At 38.6% G+C, this 19676-nt stretch overlaps 1 protein-coding gene across 1 annotated transcript in view; it reads right to left on the bottom strand.

Annotated features, from left to right (window-relative positions):
* cicb (capicua transcriptional repressor b) overlaps nucleotides 1-19676 on the bottom strand; it is a 46287-nt gene that overhangs the window by 11011 nt on the left and 15600 nt on the right. The window contains exons 3-11 of the mRNA XM_067448882.1: nucleotides 11108-11257; nucleotides 10650-10809; nucleotides 9628-9736; nucleotides 8931-9113; nucleotides 8691-8823; nucleotides 5046-5233; nucleotides 4839-4971; nucleotides 4568-4665; nucleotides 765-1620 (exon numbers count right to left, since the gene is read on the bottom strand). Coding sequence (XP_067304983.1) covers nucleotides 765-1620; nucleotides 4568-4665; nucleotides 4839-4971; nucleotides 5046-5233; nucleotides 8691-8823; nucleotides 8931-9113; nucleotides 9628-9736; nucleotides 10650-10809; nucleotides 11108-11257 — 2010 coding nt within the window. The remainder of the gene's footprint in view (nucleotides 1-764; nucleotides 1621-4567; nucleotides 4666-4838; nucleotides 4972-5045; nucleotides 5234-8690; nucleotides 8824-8930; nucleotides 9114-9627; nucleotides 9737-10649; nucleotides 10810-11107; nucleotides 11258-19676) is intronic.

The raw sequence follows: 19676 nt of genomic DNA, 5'->3' as shown, positions 1-19676 counted from the left end.
CAGACATGCTGCTGCACAGGTAACCCCTGTAGCTGGAGAAGGTGAAGGGATTTTAAAAGCGCGCTGCACTTTCTGCTAACAGCAAACTACCAGTATTTGAATGTTGAGCCACAGCTCATTGGCTGTTCATGCAACAGCAACCAATCAGCTACTCTATGTAAATAATGACGTGATCGCTAGCAAATGAGTTAAAGGGTTAGTTGAAAATTATGTTATTAATGAGTGACTCACCCTAATGTTGTTCTTGGAAAGGGGCAGTATACCGTACATACATTTTCACTGGAGGAACAGAAAGCTCTCGGACTAGATATAAAATATCTTAAACTGTGTTCCGAAGATGAACGGAGGTCTAACAGGTGTGGAACAACATTAGATGGAGCCATTAATGACATAATTTTCATTTTTGGGTGACCTAACCCTTAAGGACCTATGCTGATAGAGTAGACCTGTGCCATCTAGAGTTTCATGCCAGAACTACGTATGCATTTAATAAGTAACTACACAAGAACATTTGGGGTGTGAGTGTTTGCAGTACAGAACAAAATATCAGTTGAAGAACGAAAAGTATCGTCAAGTTATGTTTACCACAAACCTTATTTTAAAGGAAAAAACGCATTATAAAAACCCATAGGAATATCTAAAATGAACCACTGGTAAAATTAGTCTTCCAGGTTTTTAGGTCATCCTTGCAGCACATAATATGGCAATATATTTAACACATATTACACTTCTCACAATGTTTTATCAAGTGTATGCATCCTCACCTCTGGCTCCGGGGCTAACCACTCCCACAGCAGGACTGGAGACATACCCCGACTGCTTCCCGTTGGCCAGTGAGGCGTGAGTGGGCAGAGCTGTGGGTAGGGTGAAGATACTGGTTGGCTGACTGGCTTGCTGAGGGGAGGGGCTCTTGGGATTGTTGGCAGAGAGGGTAGGGAGAATGTACTGGACCTGTGTTATCGGTTTTTGGCCTGATGAAGGCGCTAATGAGGCAGAGGGGAGAATGTGCGACTGCAGCATGGGAAGAGGCATTGGACCGTTACTATGAGTAAGCGGGGCTGATGCCGGGGAGGCTGGGTTTTGTGGAGGAGGTGTGACAAGCTGTACAGTGGGCGGAGCCTGGAATGTGCCTCCCAAAACTAGATTGGTCACCAGCCCCCCTTGACCTGCTGATGCACTAATAGGATTGGGCGATGATGAGGAATAGTACCCACCCCCTCCAGTTGAAGCTGTTGCCATGTTTCCTGTGGCACCGGGGCCAATGAGAAACTGTGTTTGGGGTGGAGCAGTTTTCCTGTCATGTGGGGACTTGCTGGCGATCGGGACTGGTGTACTGACCACAGGACGCACCACATTAGTGACGACAGTGGACGCCACTCTCACTGCTCCTAAAACTGATGACACTCCCCCGCCAGAACTGACCAGGATGGACTGGCCTGAAGAGGACTGGGACACGCCTCCTTCACCTTCTCTTCGCTCTCCATCACCTCCATCCATTGTTCGTTTTCTTTTTGAGGAAGTTTCGCTAAAGCGTCTAGAAGAGGGGTAGGAGGAGAGAGACACGCTCCTACCATGACCAGGGCCGTAAGACGAGGAGCAAATCACTGGAGCAAAAACTCTCTGATGAAAAGAGAAAAAAAAAACAGAATCAGAGAAATGTGGCACATGCAAAAAGAAGAACATAAATTTGCAGGCTGCAGGCAAATGCAGTGACACAGATCCTTTACCAGTTAATACAAATATGATATAATGCCTTCTGTAAACCTCATTAATAATTAACTTTGGAAAAAAGCTTAAGGACTACAAGCAATTTTCTATTTTTACAGAGAGCAAAGTGTTCTACAATTCACACTATTCTGCAGGACTATTTTATCTTAAAGGGATAGTTCACCAAAATGCTGTCATTATTTACTCACATTAATTATTTACTTATGGCCTGTTCACAACCAAGACAACAATTGTGTGTAATTAACATTTTAATTTGAATGAATGTCTGTTCAGAGCAACACCAACATTTGCATAGTCAACGCAGCTGATTTTTTTCTTGGTATCTCATTTGTAACCAAAAATACTATTTGACCTCATGTTAGAAACAAAAAGATGTCGCAATAATATGCATATATTTAATTAGTATTATTAATCAGTATTTGTTTATTTATTTATTACAAAAACACTGAATGATCAACGTCTCAAGCACCACCTGCCTTACGTTCTGTTAAAATTATCAATTTGCATTCACACATTTTAATTTATACACTGTAATGTTTTAGTTCAGTCTTATTACATAAGTTATATCATGAAAGAAATGCTTGATTGACTGATGATAAATCTGTCACTGCTTTGCTTTCAGATCAGTATGTGATCAATCTAGTTTAGTCTGGCGAGTAAGGTTAAGATGCACTTGCCAAGATATACGTAGAGGGTTGCACCGAATCGTTTTCTTTAGACTGTTTAGAAGTTGAATAGAAGTTCCTTGTCACAAAAATAGCGAATAGTCTTTAGCAATTAGTATCACAAGCTGCCATTTTGGGGCCAGATTTTTTTAAAGGTTTAAAGGAGGGCATGACCAAAAAGTAGGGGTGGGGCGAGACTCGTGATGTGAGTTCTCGTTGAGGTGAAAAGCTGTTTTCCATCAGTGACGTTAGGATAGAATATGCCAATGGTAAGTTTACATTACGCCTCCACTCTAGTTTAGCTTTTTATAGAAATAAAAAGAATTTAATTCAGGTGGATAACAGTCGCTTCTAGAACGAGATCACGTAACGAGAAAACGACCGTGGATTTGTTGCACAGCAGAAGCGGCATACTTATAATTTTAAAAATGTGCATCACCACCACCTTCAGCACCACCACTCCCTATTCACAGAGCACACACGATTGCGAAATTGAAAGTGAAATTAAACGGAAACGCACATTCAAAGACAATTTCAATAAGTTACCGCAGTTTAAACGCAGCTCCTTGGGGCATGCAAATATGTCCCAATATGAAAGCTAACTAGTTGTAACCATCTCTTAGCTCTGTGCATCTCATGCTTGAAGAAAAAACTGGTCTCTGTTTACACTTTGAATAGTGAGTACTTTGAATATGGTTATTGTTTGCACTTAATATCTATGTGTTTATACACATATAATATCTATCAATTTGTGGGAAGGAGTTCAGTTAGGAGGTCAAAAGAAGTGCATGTGCAGTTTTAAGGTCTAAAGAGACAATCATCCAAGAGAGAAGCCAGTCAGTTGACCTTTAAAACCTTTACAATGTTTGTTGTCTTTTACTGTATGATAATTCATACTCAGAAAGTAGAACTGAAATGACATTCATTACAAGAGGAGTTAAAACATTTCAAAAGCACCTGCAAACAATTGTTTTAGTCATGCATTTCATCATTGAGGATATTTCATTTGATCGGTTCATGAATAGGTTTATCCCACCCCCCTCAAACTGATTACAATTTTATTCGGTTTGGGCATTTTTATTCGGATTGGACTTTTAACCCGATTACGGTGCTCCATGTAAACGCATCCTATTGACGGTTATTTTCGTCATTACGGCTCGTTAGATCCAGCATTCTCTCCGCTTTGAGTCAGATACAGAGATAAGATAGTGCGTAAGATTATATTTATTTGAATGAATGGATTAAAGCATTTATTTGATTTAATTATCAAGAGAGAGAGAGATTCGTTCAGCGTCTCTCTTAACAACGAAGATGTGTTTATTACTTAAAAATAGCGATGTAACCCCATCGTTGCTGAGAAATATAATTGTAGTGATCGAGTAGCTTTGCTATTTTATTACTAAAAGTTGTGGAGCAGCATTGATAAGTTTCTGTGCTCCTGAATCTGTAGCGAGATCTCCGCTTTTTATGCACGTGAGTATGTGCGTGCGCGAATACTGCATTAATATAGAACGATGATTCATTGACTTGGAACTCCCTCTGCATCAAACGATTTTATTGCACACCTCCTAAACAATCAGAATAATATATTCAGACAGACCTTAATGACTTTAGTTATTGTTAAACTAAAAGGTTGTGTTACAGTTTTACTTAAGATTTTAAGTGAAAACACTGATTACTTCATTTGACTCGTGCTGTGTGTGATTATAAAGCTGCTGCTACTGCCTTAAGTTATGACAATAGATTTTTACACTTTAAATAAAAATTCTCTCATCATGAATGATGGACAATGCCCTTTATTTTGTATGCAATAATAAATGCTGCTGCCTACCAGCTGCAATTATCAATAACATTTTGTTCTATATATTTTTTCTATATCGTCATAAATATCCTTATTGCAAATATTCTTAAAAGATTGTGATATAATTTTGAGGCTATATCGCCCACCCCTACAGATTATACAACTTTTTTAGTTTTTTGTAATTTTGCAATTTAGTTTAACAGCAAAAATCATCCTACTTTCACTGTATGGAAAAATCAGTTTTCCCTAATTGTTTTAGCAAGATGAGGGTGAGTAAAAGATGACAAAATGTTCATTGTAGTGTGAGCTATGCCTTTAAGGTGCACATTTTTGTACAAATTACTACAGACAGATATAAAACTTCAAATGATACCTTGCGTTCTCCTTCATCTCCAGATCCATTTTCACTGTCACTGTCTGTCACCCTTTCCTTACACTTCAGGTCAATGGAGCTACCTGGATACGAGTCCTCTGAATAAGACAAAACACAAAAACAAACAATAACTGTTACAACAGAATGACACAATTGCTAATAAATAATTAAAAACATAAATGTACACCATCTGCACTTACTAACGTATTTTTAAGACCCTTATGAATTCAAGGACCTGAGAAAGTTTCTCAGAAAATGAAGTATGACTCACCAATGACATCATCATCCCCCTCTTCTTCACATATGACCATACGCTCGTCATCACTTGTCATGTCCTCACTTACCCCCCTCTGTGTCTGAGAGAGAGCACCCCGCCCTGTAATCTGACCACCATCACCACACATCTAAATATACAGGAAGTTAGTTGAGCATAAATCTCTGAAAATGTGTCACTTGCACAACTGTGTGCGTCTAATACCTGTGCGAGCTCAGCAAGTGCCTGTGGATTGCCTCTCTCGCTCCTCTCCAGATTGTGCATGGCACTCTGAGAGAAGGCCCGAGGACGGGGCAATTGACTGTGTCCCTCACCTCCGCCTCGCTCCGACACACTCACCATGCCAGGCCCCACACCTTTGAGCTCCATCCCCATTGACACAGATGGAGGTTCTGAAATAGAAGAATTTTATATATTAGCGCATTCATAATGGGAAAGCTAAGCAGGCCACGACAATAGAGTGCAACAGTGCCCGTCCAATTTTTTCAGCGGCCTTGGATCTAAAAAAAAAATTCCCATAGGGATTTTTGAAAATATCTTTGTTAAAGCCTAGTAAGCCATGAACTAAACCAAATAGCTATGAGGTGAACTATAACATTACAAACGTTGGCACGTTTAATGGCTTTAATGAGGGAAATAACTAAAATCCCTTGAAGCATTGCGCAAATCAAATTAAACACTATGGAGAAATATAAAACTATTAAATTTAAAGTGCCTTACTATGCTTTTTCAGATGTTAGCTTTCATGCAGTGTGTTATGTGTAAAAGGTCTGCAAAGTTTTAAAGATCAAAGTGCATGATAAAAAAAATAAAGTTATTGTCTCCCAAAAGATTGCCAAACCGAGTCTTACTTCCATAAGTTTCCCACCTATGGTCTTCACTGGCCGCCCAAGAACAGCGCCTACTTTCACCTGCCTTAAACACTGTTGCTGGTTTGTGTTATGGACATGTTGAAAAAAATGCTGTTTTTTTACACTGCATATTCGCCACTTGAACGCTTCCAAAGAATGAGGATGTGAACAGTCTGTGGTAAAATTACCCCAGCAATACACCAGCAGTAAAAACTTTTGACGATTCTCTCTCAAATCTTTGAATTTGCAAAAGGCTTATCCATTAGATGGTACAGTACCCACTTTATTAGGTTCAATGTGTTCCTCTGAATCACAACCTGTAAGTATGAATAATTATTGATGTATATATTGTCTACCAGATTTTCAAAGTACAGCTATTTTGCGTTATTATTGTCTCACTGAAATACTTCTGCTAATCTGCTGTGGGTCACTATTACCGAAAACTGTGTCTATTAATGCAGACTGTATGTTGTTCTTACTATGAGCAATGATAAAGGATCTTTTTTTACAAACCTTAATGTTAGTTAGATTGGTCATTTATGTTAGTCCTTAAAGGGTTAGTTCACCCAAAAATGAAATTTATGTAATTAATGACTCACACTAATATCATTCCACACCCGTAAGACCTCCGTTCATCTTCAGACACAGTTTAAGACATTTTGTATTTAGTCCGAGAGCGTATCTAAGTGTAGGCACACTATACGGTCCATGTCCAGAAAGTTACTAAAAACATCATCAAAGTAGTCCATATGTGACATCAGTTGGTTAATTAGAATCTCTTGAAGCATCGAAAATACATTTTGGTCCAAAAATAAAAACTATGACTTTATTCAGCATTGTCTTCTCTTCCGCGTTTGTTTTGAAACCTCAAATAAAGATTCAAACGCTAATGAATCAGCTTACTGATTCATGATTCGGATCGCGTGTCAAACTGTTGAAATCACGTGACATTGGCGATCCGATTCATGAAGATGAAGGTCTTACGTGTGTGGAACAACATTAGGGTGAGTCATTAATGAAATAAATGTAATTTTTGGGTGAGCTAACCCTTTAACTAACTGAGCTAACCGTATGCACCATTATTGATACAGTTAATTATAAAGTTCCCACATGTGCACTTAAATAAATTTCAAATACACACATGGGTTTGTTGATGGACATACTCATGTTAATGCTGATGTAGAGGAATTACAGTTGCAACATTTCATAACGTTCATCAAACTGAGTAGCATATCAATGAGAAACATCCTGCTCAAGTCGTCTTTGTGATGGAGTTACGGGTTGAAAAACTAATAAATCATCATTGGTAGTGTGCTCGGATTGATATGGTAAAATCGACAACATCTTTACCGTCTCTACAGTGTGTGCGATTGCTGAGCTTTATAAAGCTTCTGAAGCTTAAATTCAGTTATGGTGATGGGTTTTTCTTTTCTGCTGTACGCCATCACAACTGGGCCATTTGACCAATCAGAGCAGAGCAGGCCTGCAGAAATGAGGAATTTAGAGACTGAATCATTGGACGAGTCATTTTGGAGTCTTTGACAAAATAGGGGAAAAATTAGAAAAATTTAAGTGTTTTTGACCTTTGATAGTAAACAGGCATGTAAATCTGTTGTTGGAGACCTTGAAAATTAAATTAGGAACCTAATTAGGACTTTGAAGTTGTTGATCATGTATTCAAAAACAACATTTCAGGTTTATTGCAAAATATGCCTATTTAAACAAATATTGAAACTGACTCTTTTATGTCATTTGAAGTGCTTCATGGGAGCAGGCAGTTTCTGAGAGCCCTGTTGTATTTGCTCTACATAAATGTTCTTATTGCACAATCATGTCTAATGTAGTTTTTCACCAGGTAAAAAATGGCAAAATATGATCATAAAACAAAAAAGCTGTGGGTTGATGGATTCAACAAAAGCATTTACCATTGATTAACAACCTCATAACTCACAGTTGGTTATCATTAAAAATCAATTCCCCTTTGGAAAAAATGAATAGGATTTTTACTTCTGGAACAGGACTGTTGGTCTCGAGGTTGGGACAGGGCCAGTGTGAGACCAAACTTGCCTTAATCGGTCAGCACTGTATCTTACATTTCATGATAATGTATATGCATTTTATGCCTTGAAAACTTGCAAATCAGCTACAAATTTATAAGGGGCAAATGACCTAGCTTGAAAGAATTACTTGGTAGTACCAGTAAGAATGGGTTGAAAATAAACTAATCTACAAAACTAAACTAATGTTTTGCCAAATATTCCATAAATTTTTTTCCAGTGTATTGCTGTCTTTGAGATTCTTGGAAATATTGAAATTGCAGCTATCTTAAAAAGGCTTATAAAATGTTGAGCCAAGTAGATCTCAATTATTTTTTAAAGGGGTGGTTGCAACGATTTTACTTTATTAACTTTAGTTAGTGTGTAATGTTGCTACTTAAGCATAAACAGTATCTGCAAAGTTACAGCGCTGAAAGTTCAATGCAAACTGAGATATTGTCTTTTAAAGTTATGGCAGTTTATTGCCTACAAAAACGGCCAGTTTGGACTACAATGAGCTTCTTCCCGGGTCGGTGACATCATAAACCCTTCCTATTATCATAAACACTGCCCCAGATGTGACTTCTGCCCGTAAAGGTAAAGGCCGTGGCGTTTCCGGACAACCTGTGCTTGGCAATTCAGCCAGTAAAAATACATGAAACTACATTTGGCCATCTAACCCACCAAAGACTATTGTGTTTTCGGAGGGATGGGCTTCATAGAAGCAGGAAGCAAACAAGCCGTTCAAAGGACAGTGGAGACAGCGGTGTGGAATAAAGGTAAAATATAAGAAAAATACGGAAAAAAAAGAAGAAGAAGTATTATATGTTATACTGCGCCCCCTAAGCACAACCAAGCCTAGAAAAAAAACACGGAACCACCCCTTTAAAAAAGAGCATCAGATGGTAAACTATAATTCACAATAACACAGTAACCATTGCACTGCTTGTCCTGTTCCACACCTGTGGTTTCTGACATGCTTCTCTCACGGATGTCTTTGCCCCCTGGAACACCACGTCCCTCGCTGCTGGACTTCTTTCTGTCCTTATTACACCATTTCCAGTCAGGATGTGCCTTAAAGTGTGCCTCCTTCACCTGTGAATGTGTGGCAGAAACATTTACATAGGGCCGGAATGACTAATTGTGGGTTTATTTAGGTGTTTCAACATGCATATCTGCGAGTGTAAAACAGTTTGAGTAACCTGGAATGCGAGGTCATGGTATTTTTGTTTTTCTTTAGGTCCCAAGGCATACCACCATTCTCCAAGTATCTTGCTGACAGTGCGGTTGTCCTGGTTTGGGTGTCTCTGATGAACCAGTGCACGATGGCGCTTGCTGAAGATCATGAACGCGTTCATGGGTCTCCGGATGTGGTCTTTTTCCCTCTGTAAAGTGAAAGGTTAAGAAAGAATGAGTGAATTTGTCTCTATAAGAGATTGAGACATACAAGCATACACTACTGTTCAAAAGTTAAGGGCCAGTATGATATTTTTGTTTGTTAAACTGATCAAAAGTGGCAGTAAAGACACAGCTACAAAAGATTACCATCGCGTACAAATCTTGTTGTTTTGAACTTCCTATTCATCTAAGAATCCTGAAAAATATGTTTTATGGATTTCACAAAAATACTGAGCACAACTGTTTCAAAATTAATAATAATGAGAGTTGTTTCTTGAACAGAAAATCAGCATATTATACAGATTTCTGAAGGATCATGTGACACTGAAAACTGGAGATGTCACAGGAATACTTTTTTATGTATATATATTAAAAAAGAAAATAATATTTTTTTGTATTTTTGAGCCTTGGTTAGCATAATAGACTTATTTCATCCACATTAAAAAGTCTTAGCGTCCCCAAACTTTAGAATGATAGTGCTGTAAATGTGTAAACGTTTACCTTGCCAGGACTGTTTTTGTCATCTTTGGGCAGTGCACTGAGGGACTGAGATCTACGCTTTCCGGGAGACGCAGAAATTGGCGGATCAGGAAGAACACCGGGGAAAAACCTACACGCAAAAATCCCAGTTAATATGAAATGTTAACAGAGAAGAGTACCAGTGGAGATAATACTATTCTATCCCTACTAAACATACAAACAGCCCACTCTCTTTCTTGTTTACAAGGAATATTTTTCCTCACACTACAAGCATCACTGCAAAGGAAACATTTGATCCCAGCTGCTATTTTAAACAAGCAATGAGAACCCACCATCATCATTCAAGTTGATTAACTGCATTGTAAATAAACATTAGAATGATGTATTTCTAGTTACATGCACATGATTTTGAAGATGGATTTTTCTATTATACGACAATTTTGGTGTTATTTAACTGATAATTATTACAGCGTCAAAACCGAATAGCTACTATGGGCCAAAACAGGCTCAAAAGATCCTCCAATTTCACTCTTGCAACCCTCAGGGCCCTTCACTGTGCCGTGAAACAATACAGCAGAAAACACCGAGCCAATTACTGAAAACTGCAATGCACAGTGTCAATGAGCTACTGCTTTGCAGCCAACCGCCAAAACAGCAAGCACAGAGCTGTACAAAGCATGTCTGTAATATTAAAGAGATGAATGCTTCACAAATGTCAATAACACCTTAATGCAAAGATAATACAATAAGCTTAATGGGTAAAACGCTTTTAGCAGGAACTGTACCATATGACTTGATTATAAATGGAGGAGAATTGTATATGTGAATTATAAGGGAGAGGGAAAAACAAGTGAGGGAAGTGTATTCAGATGACAGTTCATTAATGTAAACGCTGCTGTCATTCATACACAGACACGGGAGAAAGGGGAATGCTTTTGTTCTCTCTTTCTTTGTGGTGCCATCATGCAGTTCTTTCCACACACACGAATACCAGCAACAAAACACATTCAAACAGAATGACGCATCTCACACACAACACTCACGGATCATCTACGTCACTTTCTGTTTCACTGTCAGGTCTCTCTCGCTCCGCATCCTTCTCTCTCTCCGGGGGCAGTTCATCAGCGGAGGGAGTGGGGCGTGAGGAAGGGTTATGTGCTCCCTCTATAATCTCCTTCAGCAGCACTGACCCACTCTGAGACTCTGAAAGTGAAAGACGAGTTATTCATTACAGCATCTTTAATGAATCCCTCCAATCTGGCAACCTCGGGGGTCAATCGTTGCACTGGGTAATGGCTAAATTACAGAGGCTAGAGTAACAGAGTCATTGCAGATGTGACAGGGGAGGCCAAATACATAACAGAATCTGGACTATCCCGGGAAATACACTTCCAAGGGTTTTTTAATATAGACTACAAATGCTTTTTTATAATCTCAAAAAATTAACAAACACATTTTAGCTCATTTTGGAATCAGACAATGGCTGAGCAAAGTAAATTACCTTTCTTCAGAGAAGCTGTCTGCGGATGACTGACAGTTTGTTGGCCCTCACCAGGTTGAGCCGATGGATCTGATTGGGTGGGTGCCAGGAAAGGGACCAATGAATGCCAAGGAAACACTGGAACTGATCTGGGCTCAACATTAGTCCACACTACAGGAGAAAATAACAGCGTATTCATTCAAGCCAGTATTGTCACCTAGCAATAAACCATATCAACAGACAAATCAAAGCCTGACTGATTAGATGTATATGCACATACTAATATTTATACCATTAGCTGCTTGGAATAAAAAGATGTCTTAATACTTATTTATAAAATATTATAACATTAGTGTTGATGATATGTACACATTACAGTGTCACTCTCCATAATACCTAAACCATTAGTCAATTTACAAAATCTATCATAATGAAGGGGGATCCGCAAGGAAAACAGACCAAAACATCTCATATAATTTAAGATGTAGGCTAACAAGTAATATTATTGTTGTTAACCCAAGCTATCGTACATATTTAAATATTATACAAATAAACTATTGTAGCTTCATTACAATTTTGTTTCACGAGTGTCACACATTACAAAAAAGTCTGTCATAAATACATTAAGCGCATGATAAAATAACTGTCAAATTTAGCAACAGAATGTTTGCAGTTATTTTGTGATGACGTTACAACTACATAGCTACGCTACGGTTCACAACTACTTTATTTCGGCTGCAAAATTGTAATTTTTCCTTCTATAAAGAGAAAACAAATTCAGACACGTTGAGTAATAACGACTGACCAAACATGCTGAGTCCTTGGCGAAGATACTGCGGGCTTTCCGATGAAAACATGGTTGAGTAAGAGGCTTGAAATGCTTTTCTTAAACAGGAATAACTTCACAAACATGTAATATTAAATAGAAGTAAAGTTTCAAACGTGCATCTGATTTAAGGTAAAAACAAGTCCTTGAGATTAAAAATGAAGTATCCACATGACGCTTTTCCCAGACAGGTGATGTTGAGTCCAGCGATGAAAATAAGCGGCCATAATCGATGCTGCCAGCATCCGTCTACTGTAGTTTCATGTTGGTACCAAATGTTCTTGTTATGACATGTCGTCGTGTATTCACACTAGTCTTTAGTTCATGAGTACGTCCTTCTGTATTTTCAGATTTATTGGCTCAGACACCACATCACATTCGAGTAAAAATGATGACAGCGTGCTATCAGGTATCGCACAGAAGAGTGAAGCGACGTTCCACCTCCCATGCACGCGCAGCTTATAACAAATGGCGATCTTGGCGTTAAAACACTTTCGTGAACACGGTTACTATTACATAGACTGCTGAGGTTCGAAATACGGAAACGGGTTTGGTTTTATTAGGATGATGTAGTTTATTTTTGGTCCTGTTTGCCCCCTCCTCGTCCGAGCTTGTTTACATTGAAGGATAGCTGCGGTGACGAAGGGGTTAAGTAGGCCTCTCGGTCATCCTCGGGCTCGAGTAGTGCAACAGTCCGCGACCTGAGCTCACCTCAGCCCCGAGGGATTTACATGTACAAGATCACGATTAATAATTTGGCAATAAAACATATGATTTAAATTTATAAAAATAAAAGACTAATACGGGCATCAAGTAAGCAATGCCTAAAAACGTGAACACGGTTATCTCAGTAAATCGTCGCAAAAATAGGAAGCCCAAATCTGCCAATTTAGCAGGTTAGCATTACCATGGTGCTACTACACCCGCAGTACGAGTGCAATTTATTCTTTGGGTTGCGACACAAAACGGAAGCGATTTTCTATTCTAAAAAAATAACAAAAGATAATATCCACCAGGCAGGGGGATATGATACGTATCAAATGCTTAACAATAAAAGGCCATAATATGTAATACACGTCTTTTTCACGTGGTCACTATTATTCTCCCTGGCTGTCAGTGCACTTTATCAGGTCCACATCCTCTTTCACATCGGATCCAAATTAATCAGTTTGGCGTACAAAGCCTTGTTTCCCCGACTAATATCTGATTGATCAGCGCATAATCACATCCTGCATAGCATACAAGCAACCGGACTCATTCTGTATTGCCACTTTGGTTTAGGGGCTGCATGTGGGAGATCCGGACCTGGTTTCAGCAGTTCAGTTCCAGATGGGTCCGTCCCCTCGGGAACGCCCCTGGTCTCGCATCCGCACCGCCGGGCGCTACCACAGAACCTGTCCTCATGTCACGGCGCAAAACTGTAGCACTACACGAAAAACACCCAGGTTTAAAAAAAGAAAAGAAAAGAAAAAAAGAAGGAAGAAACGACCGTGTCCGGCAGTGAGAAACTACCAAAGCCAGAGGTATCGGGTAAGAAAACGGAGAAATAGGCACACAACACCTGTGCAGTGAGCCAGACCAACAATCATTAGTTACACTGTAGTAGCACTGTAGCTGTTCGTTGTAATCACTGTTCGTGATACAAAGAAAATATTTCTTTTCCCTTACTTTGAACTAGTCTTCGCTTCACTGAAATGTTTCACACTGCCATAAACACTAGTTTGCCACACAATTCCACTTTTGACTATATCCAGTATAACAGCAGCATCTCACGTTGTCAAAGAAAATGAAACCCATGTAGATTGTACAACCGCACGCTGATCCTCTATTCCTTAACGCAGAACGCATCTTTGTGTCTCTCTCTCCACTATCTGTCTGATCTCCGTCTAGTTCAATCTGAATCAGGCTTAAAGAAGAAGCACGTTTCCCTCAAACTGAATTCTTGTTGCATCGACTTCTCTTTTTAAATGCCTGCTCCGACACCCCCTCCCTCGCATACACCCCTGCCCCAATAAGTCTCATCCAAAAGGCTAATCGTGCAGTAAACTCCTCGGCTTCGGCTCTGACACGCTCGTGAAACTAGTAAGAAATCCACTAACAGATGACCAGTGATGACCAGTCAAACTCCGCCGTGCCCTAACCCGCCGGCGGGGAAATACAAACAGAGAAGAGGTGATCCGGCGCGATGCTGTTGTGATGAAATGACGGGTCTTAATTGCAATAACAGCCCCTAAAGTCCAGTGCGGTTCTCCTGCAGCAGAGTCACTTTTCCGATCCGAGGCGACCCGCGGCGGTTTACGCGCGCGCTCCTCCGTAGGTGTTCGTAGTAAAGAAGACGTTGTCTCATAACATCATTCAGTTGGCCACGACTCTTCCCTCGATTTCGCTCTCCTCTCTCATTTCGCAAACCCGTTCTTTCTTTCTCTTTCCCTCCCTCTTCCTCTGTTGTATAGTAGGCTGCCCTCTTTCGTTCTATCAGCGAGCGTGTCAACCTCGCCCAGCCCGTGACCCGCCTTTTACTCTTCGAATGCTTTCTTAGATTGGTCTACGACGCAACCTATCGTAAGACAATCCGATACGCTGATTGGTAGGAGCGTGCGGTGGAATGTCAGTCATATGCAAATCCAGCTTTGCCTTTCGTCTTCTCACTGGCCGCGGCTGACAAACGAGCTAATAAATATTTAACACGCAAAAGAATCTGGGGCATGACTTTACGTGGGTTCTCGTGATATTTGGTCCTACGGTGACGTTGACGCTGCCGCGGTACTTTTAAAAGGCAAGGAAGCATAAATATTCGGGGATTTGGGTCTATGGGTTACAACCAATGCGTTATTTTAGGACATTTTTAATAAGACTCAAAGGCTTGTGACAACAAATCCTCACCAACCTCTTCATAACAGTAGTTAATGTAATACTATTTTTGTGGTTATTTCAAAGAAGAGGGCGCCATAAACACGTAAATATTATTATTATTATTATTATTATTATTATTATTATTATTATTATTATTATCTATTTTACTAGTACTTTTAAAACTAGTAAAACATTTACATTATATTTATCCACATAAAGTAAATAAAACAAATGAAAACTTAAGTAGCCTAACCTAAAATACATCTAACTTAAATTTGGTGTTGAAATTACTTACATGTTTTGCCTAAAATATACATACACCAATGTTTGTGTAACTAATGCAAAAAATAATTTAAGGAAACAGTACATATCAACTTCCTCTCATACATGATTGACAAGTCAGTGTGAATCTGTCACAAGCATTACCAACAAATGCACTCTGATCTCAAGTCATTACTCACACAAAAGCTCAACTGTGGCAATGCATTTAGCACATTTTCTACACTCTGCAATTTTCAACACTTTAGTTCACAATATTTCATATAGCATGACTGGAATGTAACTAGTTTGTATCACTCTGCTGGTTTGTTTTCATGCCGTTGATATTAACTTAGCGTGTACAGAACTGTTGTATAATGGCAACATCAGACTTGTGCACAATCGTGACAACTGGAATTTCTTGCAGCCGTGCTTATATACCATGTGAATTAAACACCTGTAAGCTATTGTGCTTCCGAGGAGTGAAACGTGAGGGCATGATGGTTTTGGCCTTTATTGCCTAGTGTGTTGGGTTAAAAGAAAGAAGGACACAAATAAGGTTTGTGTTTGAGTAGAGATTTTCTTGGACACCATACAGCTGTACATACGTCACAAATGTCAGCAAACCAGCAATAAACTATGCCAAATTAAGAAAGAGACAAGAGAAAAGTATTCTTCACATACCATTGTGTTTTCCCAAACTTACTAAAAGCAGTAATATAGGTCAGAGAAAACTCTGTGACCATGGTAACTGCCATCAGGACATTGACCAGTGAATTAGCTGATAGTGATTATGTCACAGACAAAGGTGACTGTAAAAAAAGACTATTATCAGTGTCTGTATACAACACTCAGGCAGCATGATAGGGGCATGCTCACCATGCTCACAGCGCTATGAGTGTCAGCGGGCCTGTGTGTAGGTCTATGTATGTGTGCGGAGTTCAGTGACTGGTTTGTTTGTATGGAACAGAGGGCTATTGGCCTTGTGCCCAGTGTCAGCCAGTCCCCTCACAAACAGTCACGCTACAATGGGGAACATTTGTGTGTGAGAGAAAAAATACAGAGACATAAGCGTAGTAACATTTTCCACACAAACAGAGGCTAAAAATATTATTACTTAATATTATAATATTACCATCTGAGTAATACATTCCACTCATAGATTACCCTACACATTACATACACCAGTATGAAACAGAAAGACACTCAAAAGTGGAAGAATAAAAACAGTGTTTGTGGAATGTTTGAGAAAAGGGAGGGAAAATGGGTGGGAAGGGGAAACTGTGCAAGTCAGGCGAGTAAAAATAGAACGAGAGTCATTCTATGGAGAAGGAGGGGAGGAGGGAGTTGTGAAAGTTGTGAAAACAGGACCTCGTTTGCTGCATGTGGGAAGATGGTAATCGAATTGCAGGAAAGGAGAGACAAAAAATCTGCAAATTGACTAAGAAAATAACGACTAAAGACTAAGAACGTGATTGTGTGGGCACACATATTTACACGGTTTCAACTAATGTACTGAAATCCAGGCTCTTCAAACTGAAGTGAGAATGGGTTATCAAGAGACATGTCTCCTCTATATAACACAATGTCAGAGCAATGGGAGGGGCTACTCAATCTCAGCCACTGAGCTTGCGCTGAGCTCCTGGCAACAGCCAATGAGGTGAGGCCAAAACCTTCCAGCTCAGACTATGATTATAGTAAACAAGTTCTTAACTCTTTACTTGCTGATTCCAACGAGAATGACTCGCAGCAAAATATAACATCAAAGACTCTACTTCTAAATTTTAATAAAATTGACATACCTGAATACATGAAAATGCCAGTAATATATATATATAAAAAAATCAGCATTTATTTAGTTGTGAGCGACAGTTATCACAGGGATGGGTGAAGCTGATTAAGGGTTAATACTGTAAACCCAGCGCTCCAAAAACCTTTCCTTTCCTCTTATCCAATCATAGTTTTTATGTGATTAAAAGACAATCTCAAAAAGTCCTGTTTCCATGGCAACAGCTTTATGGGTACTGTTACTCATGCCACTTTGGTGACCACTGACCATGGCATCTACACACATGCACACACCCACACTGCCCTTTTGTAAGATATTTATATCACTGCTGCCATCTGCCAGTACCAGCATTCCAGCTATTTGTACAAGGACAAATGGAGGGGGAAATAAATGAAAATGGTGGCCAACCAAAAATCCATCATGTTGGATTTATGCATTTATATCTGTTGATTCAGTTACACATAACATTTTTACCACAGCTAGGAAAGTCGGATAGAATCTGGTGCAGGTCCATGAAAATGCACAACAGATTGAAAAAAGGGTTATGAAACTGTGTGCAGGTACGTTTCTTGAGTGCCTGTAATAGCACACTCTTCTCACATGGGGGCAGCACCGTTCTATGAGAAAAACCCAAAGGCAATCACAGCTCTGGCAGACACACAATTGAGTGAAGGAGAGATTACAGCCAGAGACGGGGGCTTTTATGTGAATGTATGTGCAAGTGTCTTACGAAAATACATTTTTAGATCCTGTGATCTCCCTTGAGATATAACATAGAAACTTTCAGTGAATACTAACATCCACATTAAAATGTAGAAGGTGAGGGAAAATTGCACAAAATACAGTAATGAAAAAAACTGTATATCATGCTTGCTATATATAATTTATATAAATGTATACATGTGTGTGTCGTCATGGAGAAACCTTCTACAAAGAGGGAATGGCTGGCATTCCCAGGAAAACTCTATGATCAGAGAAAGAACAGCGAGACTTCTGCACTGCACCAGAGAGAGAGAGAGAGAGAGAGAGAGAGAGAGAGAGAGAGAGAGAGAGAAAGAAAGATAGAGTGAGAAATAGGTGAGGGAAAAAGAGTAGAAAAGGCTGACACAAATAAGTGGGTGAAAAGAACAAAATTATGAGAAAGAACAGCAATGATGAAAAAGGGAGACACCGTTCTACCATAATAGTGATAAACATTGCAGAGTTAGACTATACGACAGATGGCGACTCAAGATCCCTTTCTATACGCACTATTGATGCAGAGACCTATCGGAAAAGCTGTAAATGCTGTATACCAAATTATACTATAGCTCAAAATAAAAACACAGTCTATAATACATTTCATTTAAGTGATGAGTTGAAGATACAGATATTGTATATAGTTTGAAATGTGCAACATAAATCAGATGTTTACAGTAACTGTGTGTTATAGTTCAGTTTTCCAGTGATGGTAAAGGCATGCATATTATCAGTATTTGTGACGGCTCTGGCGAGGAATACATCTGTGTTTGCATAGAGTGTGTATTAAAGTTCAGTGATTTAAATGCATTATAAATATATTTTCTTTTTATATGCAAGTATTATTTTTTTGTATATTCGTATATTTTATTAAAAAAATTTAAAAATCATATATATCTATATATATTGTTTGTTTTGTTTTGTTTTTGTATTTGGGAATGGTATTCCTTCTCTCCTAAATCTGTATGTCTTTTTTTTCTTCTCTAAATTACATTGTACATCATTGTATTCAAACATATGCCTTGTTATTATTAGGTCGGCGCTGTCACAATCACAAGATTCATCCTTTGCACAATTAGAGAATTAAATCAGGAGGGGTTTTTTTTTTCTTCGTTGGCCATGATTATTGCATAACTAGCATAAAACTCTAAACTAATTGTCAAAATTTAAGCTAATGTACAATATCATGAATAACATTATATTTTTCAACTAATAAGAGCTTTGCACTTTTGGGGAAAATAACAATAAACATATATAGCTGATTATGACGACACACATACTGTATATGCACTTATCTTGTCTTTAATCCTAAACATCCACATTCACTCGCTAAATAAGATCATACACACACACACACACACAGGTTGGTGCACCTATCATTATGAGGACATTCCATAGGCCTAAAGTTTTTAATGTACAAACTGTATGTTCTATACCCCAACCCTAGCCCTAAACCTACTCATCAGAGAAAACTTTATGCGTTTTTACATTTTTAATAAAATGTTGTTTAGTAAGTTTCAAGCTATTTTTAATTACAATGACATAGGAAATGTCCTCATAAACATTTATGTTGCAATCCCAGTGTAATAACTATGTCATTATACAAATGTGTTTCCTCATAAATCATAGATACACATACACATGTTTTATGGAAACTTTCCATAGGCATAATTACTTCTATATTGAAGAAACTGTATTTTCTAACCCTTAAGGATAACCCCCCACAGAAAAAGTTCTGCATTTTATATATAATAAAAAAAAAGTATGATTTACAAGCAGTTTTTCTTATGGGGACCAAATGTCCCCACAAAAAAAAAAAAAAGTGGTATTACTATACTATATTTGGCGCGCACACACACACACACACACACACACACACACACACACACACACACACACACACACACACACACACACACACACACACACACACACACACACACACACAACAACAAAAATTCTAAAATAAAGACAAAACAAAAAAACAATACTCTTCAGGAAACAAAATAAATGCTGACAAACTGAATTATATATATATATATATATATATATATATATATATATATATATATATATATATATATATATATATATATATATATTAAACGTACGAATTTGAAAAAAAT

The sequence above is a fragment of the Pseudorasbora parva genome, chromosome 7, assembly GCF_024679245.1.
Source record: "Pseudorasbora parva isolate DD20220531a chromosome 7, ASM2467924v1, whole genome shotgun sequence".
Classification (NCBI taxonomy): domain Eukaryota; kingdom Metazoa; phylum Chordata; class Actinopteri; order Cypriniformes; family Gobionidae; genus Pseudorasbora; species Pseudorasbora parva.
Note: the sequence above shows the minus strand (reverse complement) of the source record. Positions and strands in the feature narration are given on the sequence as shown.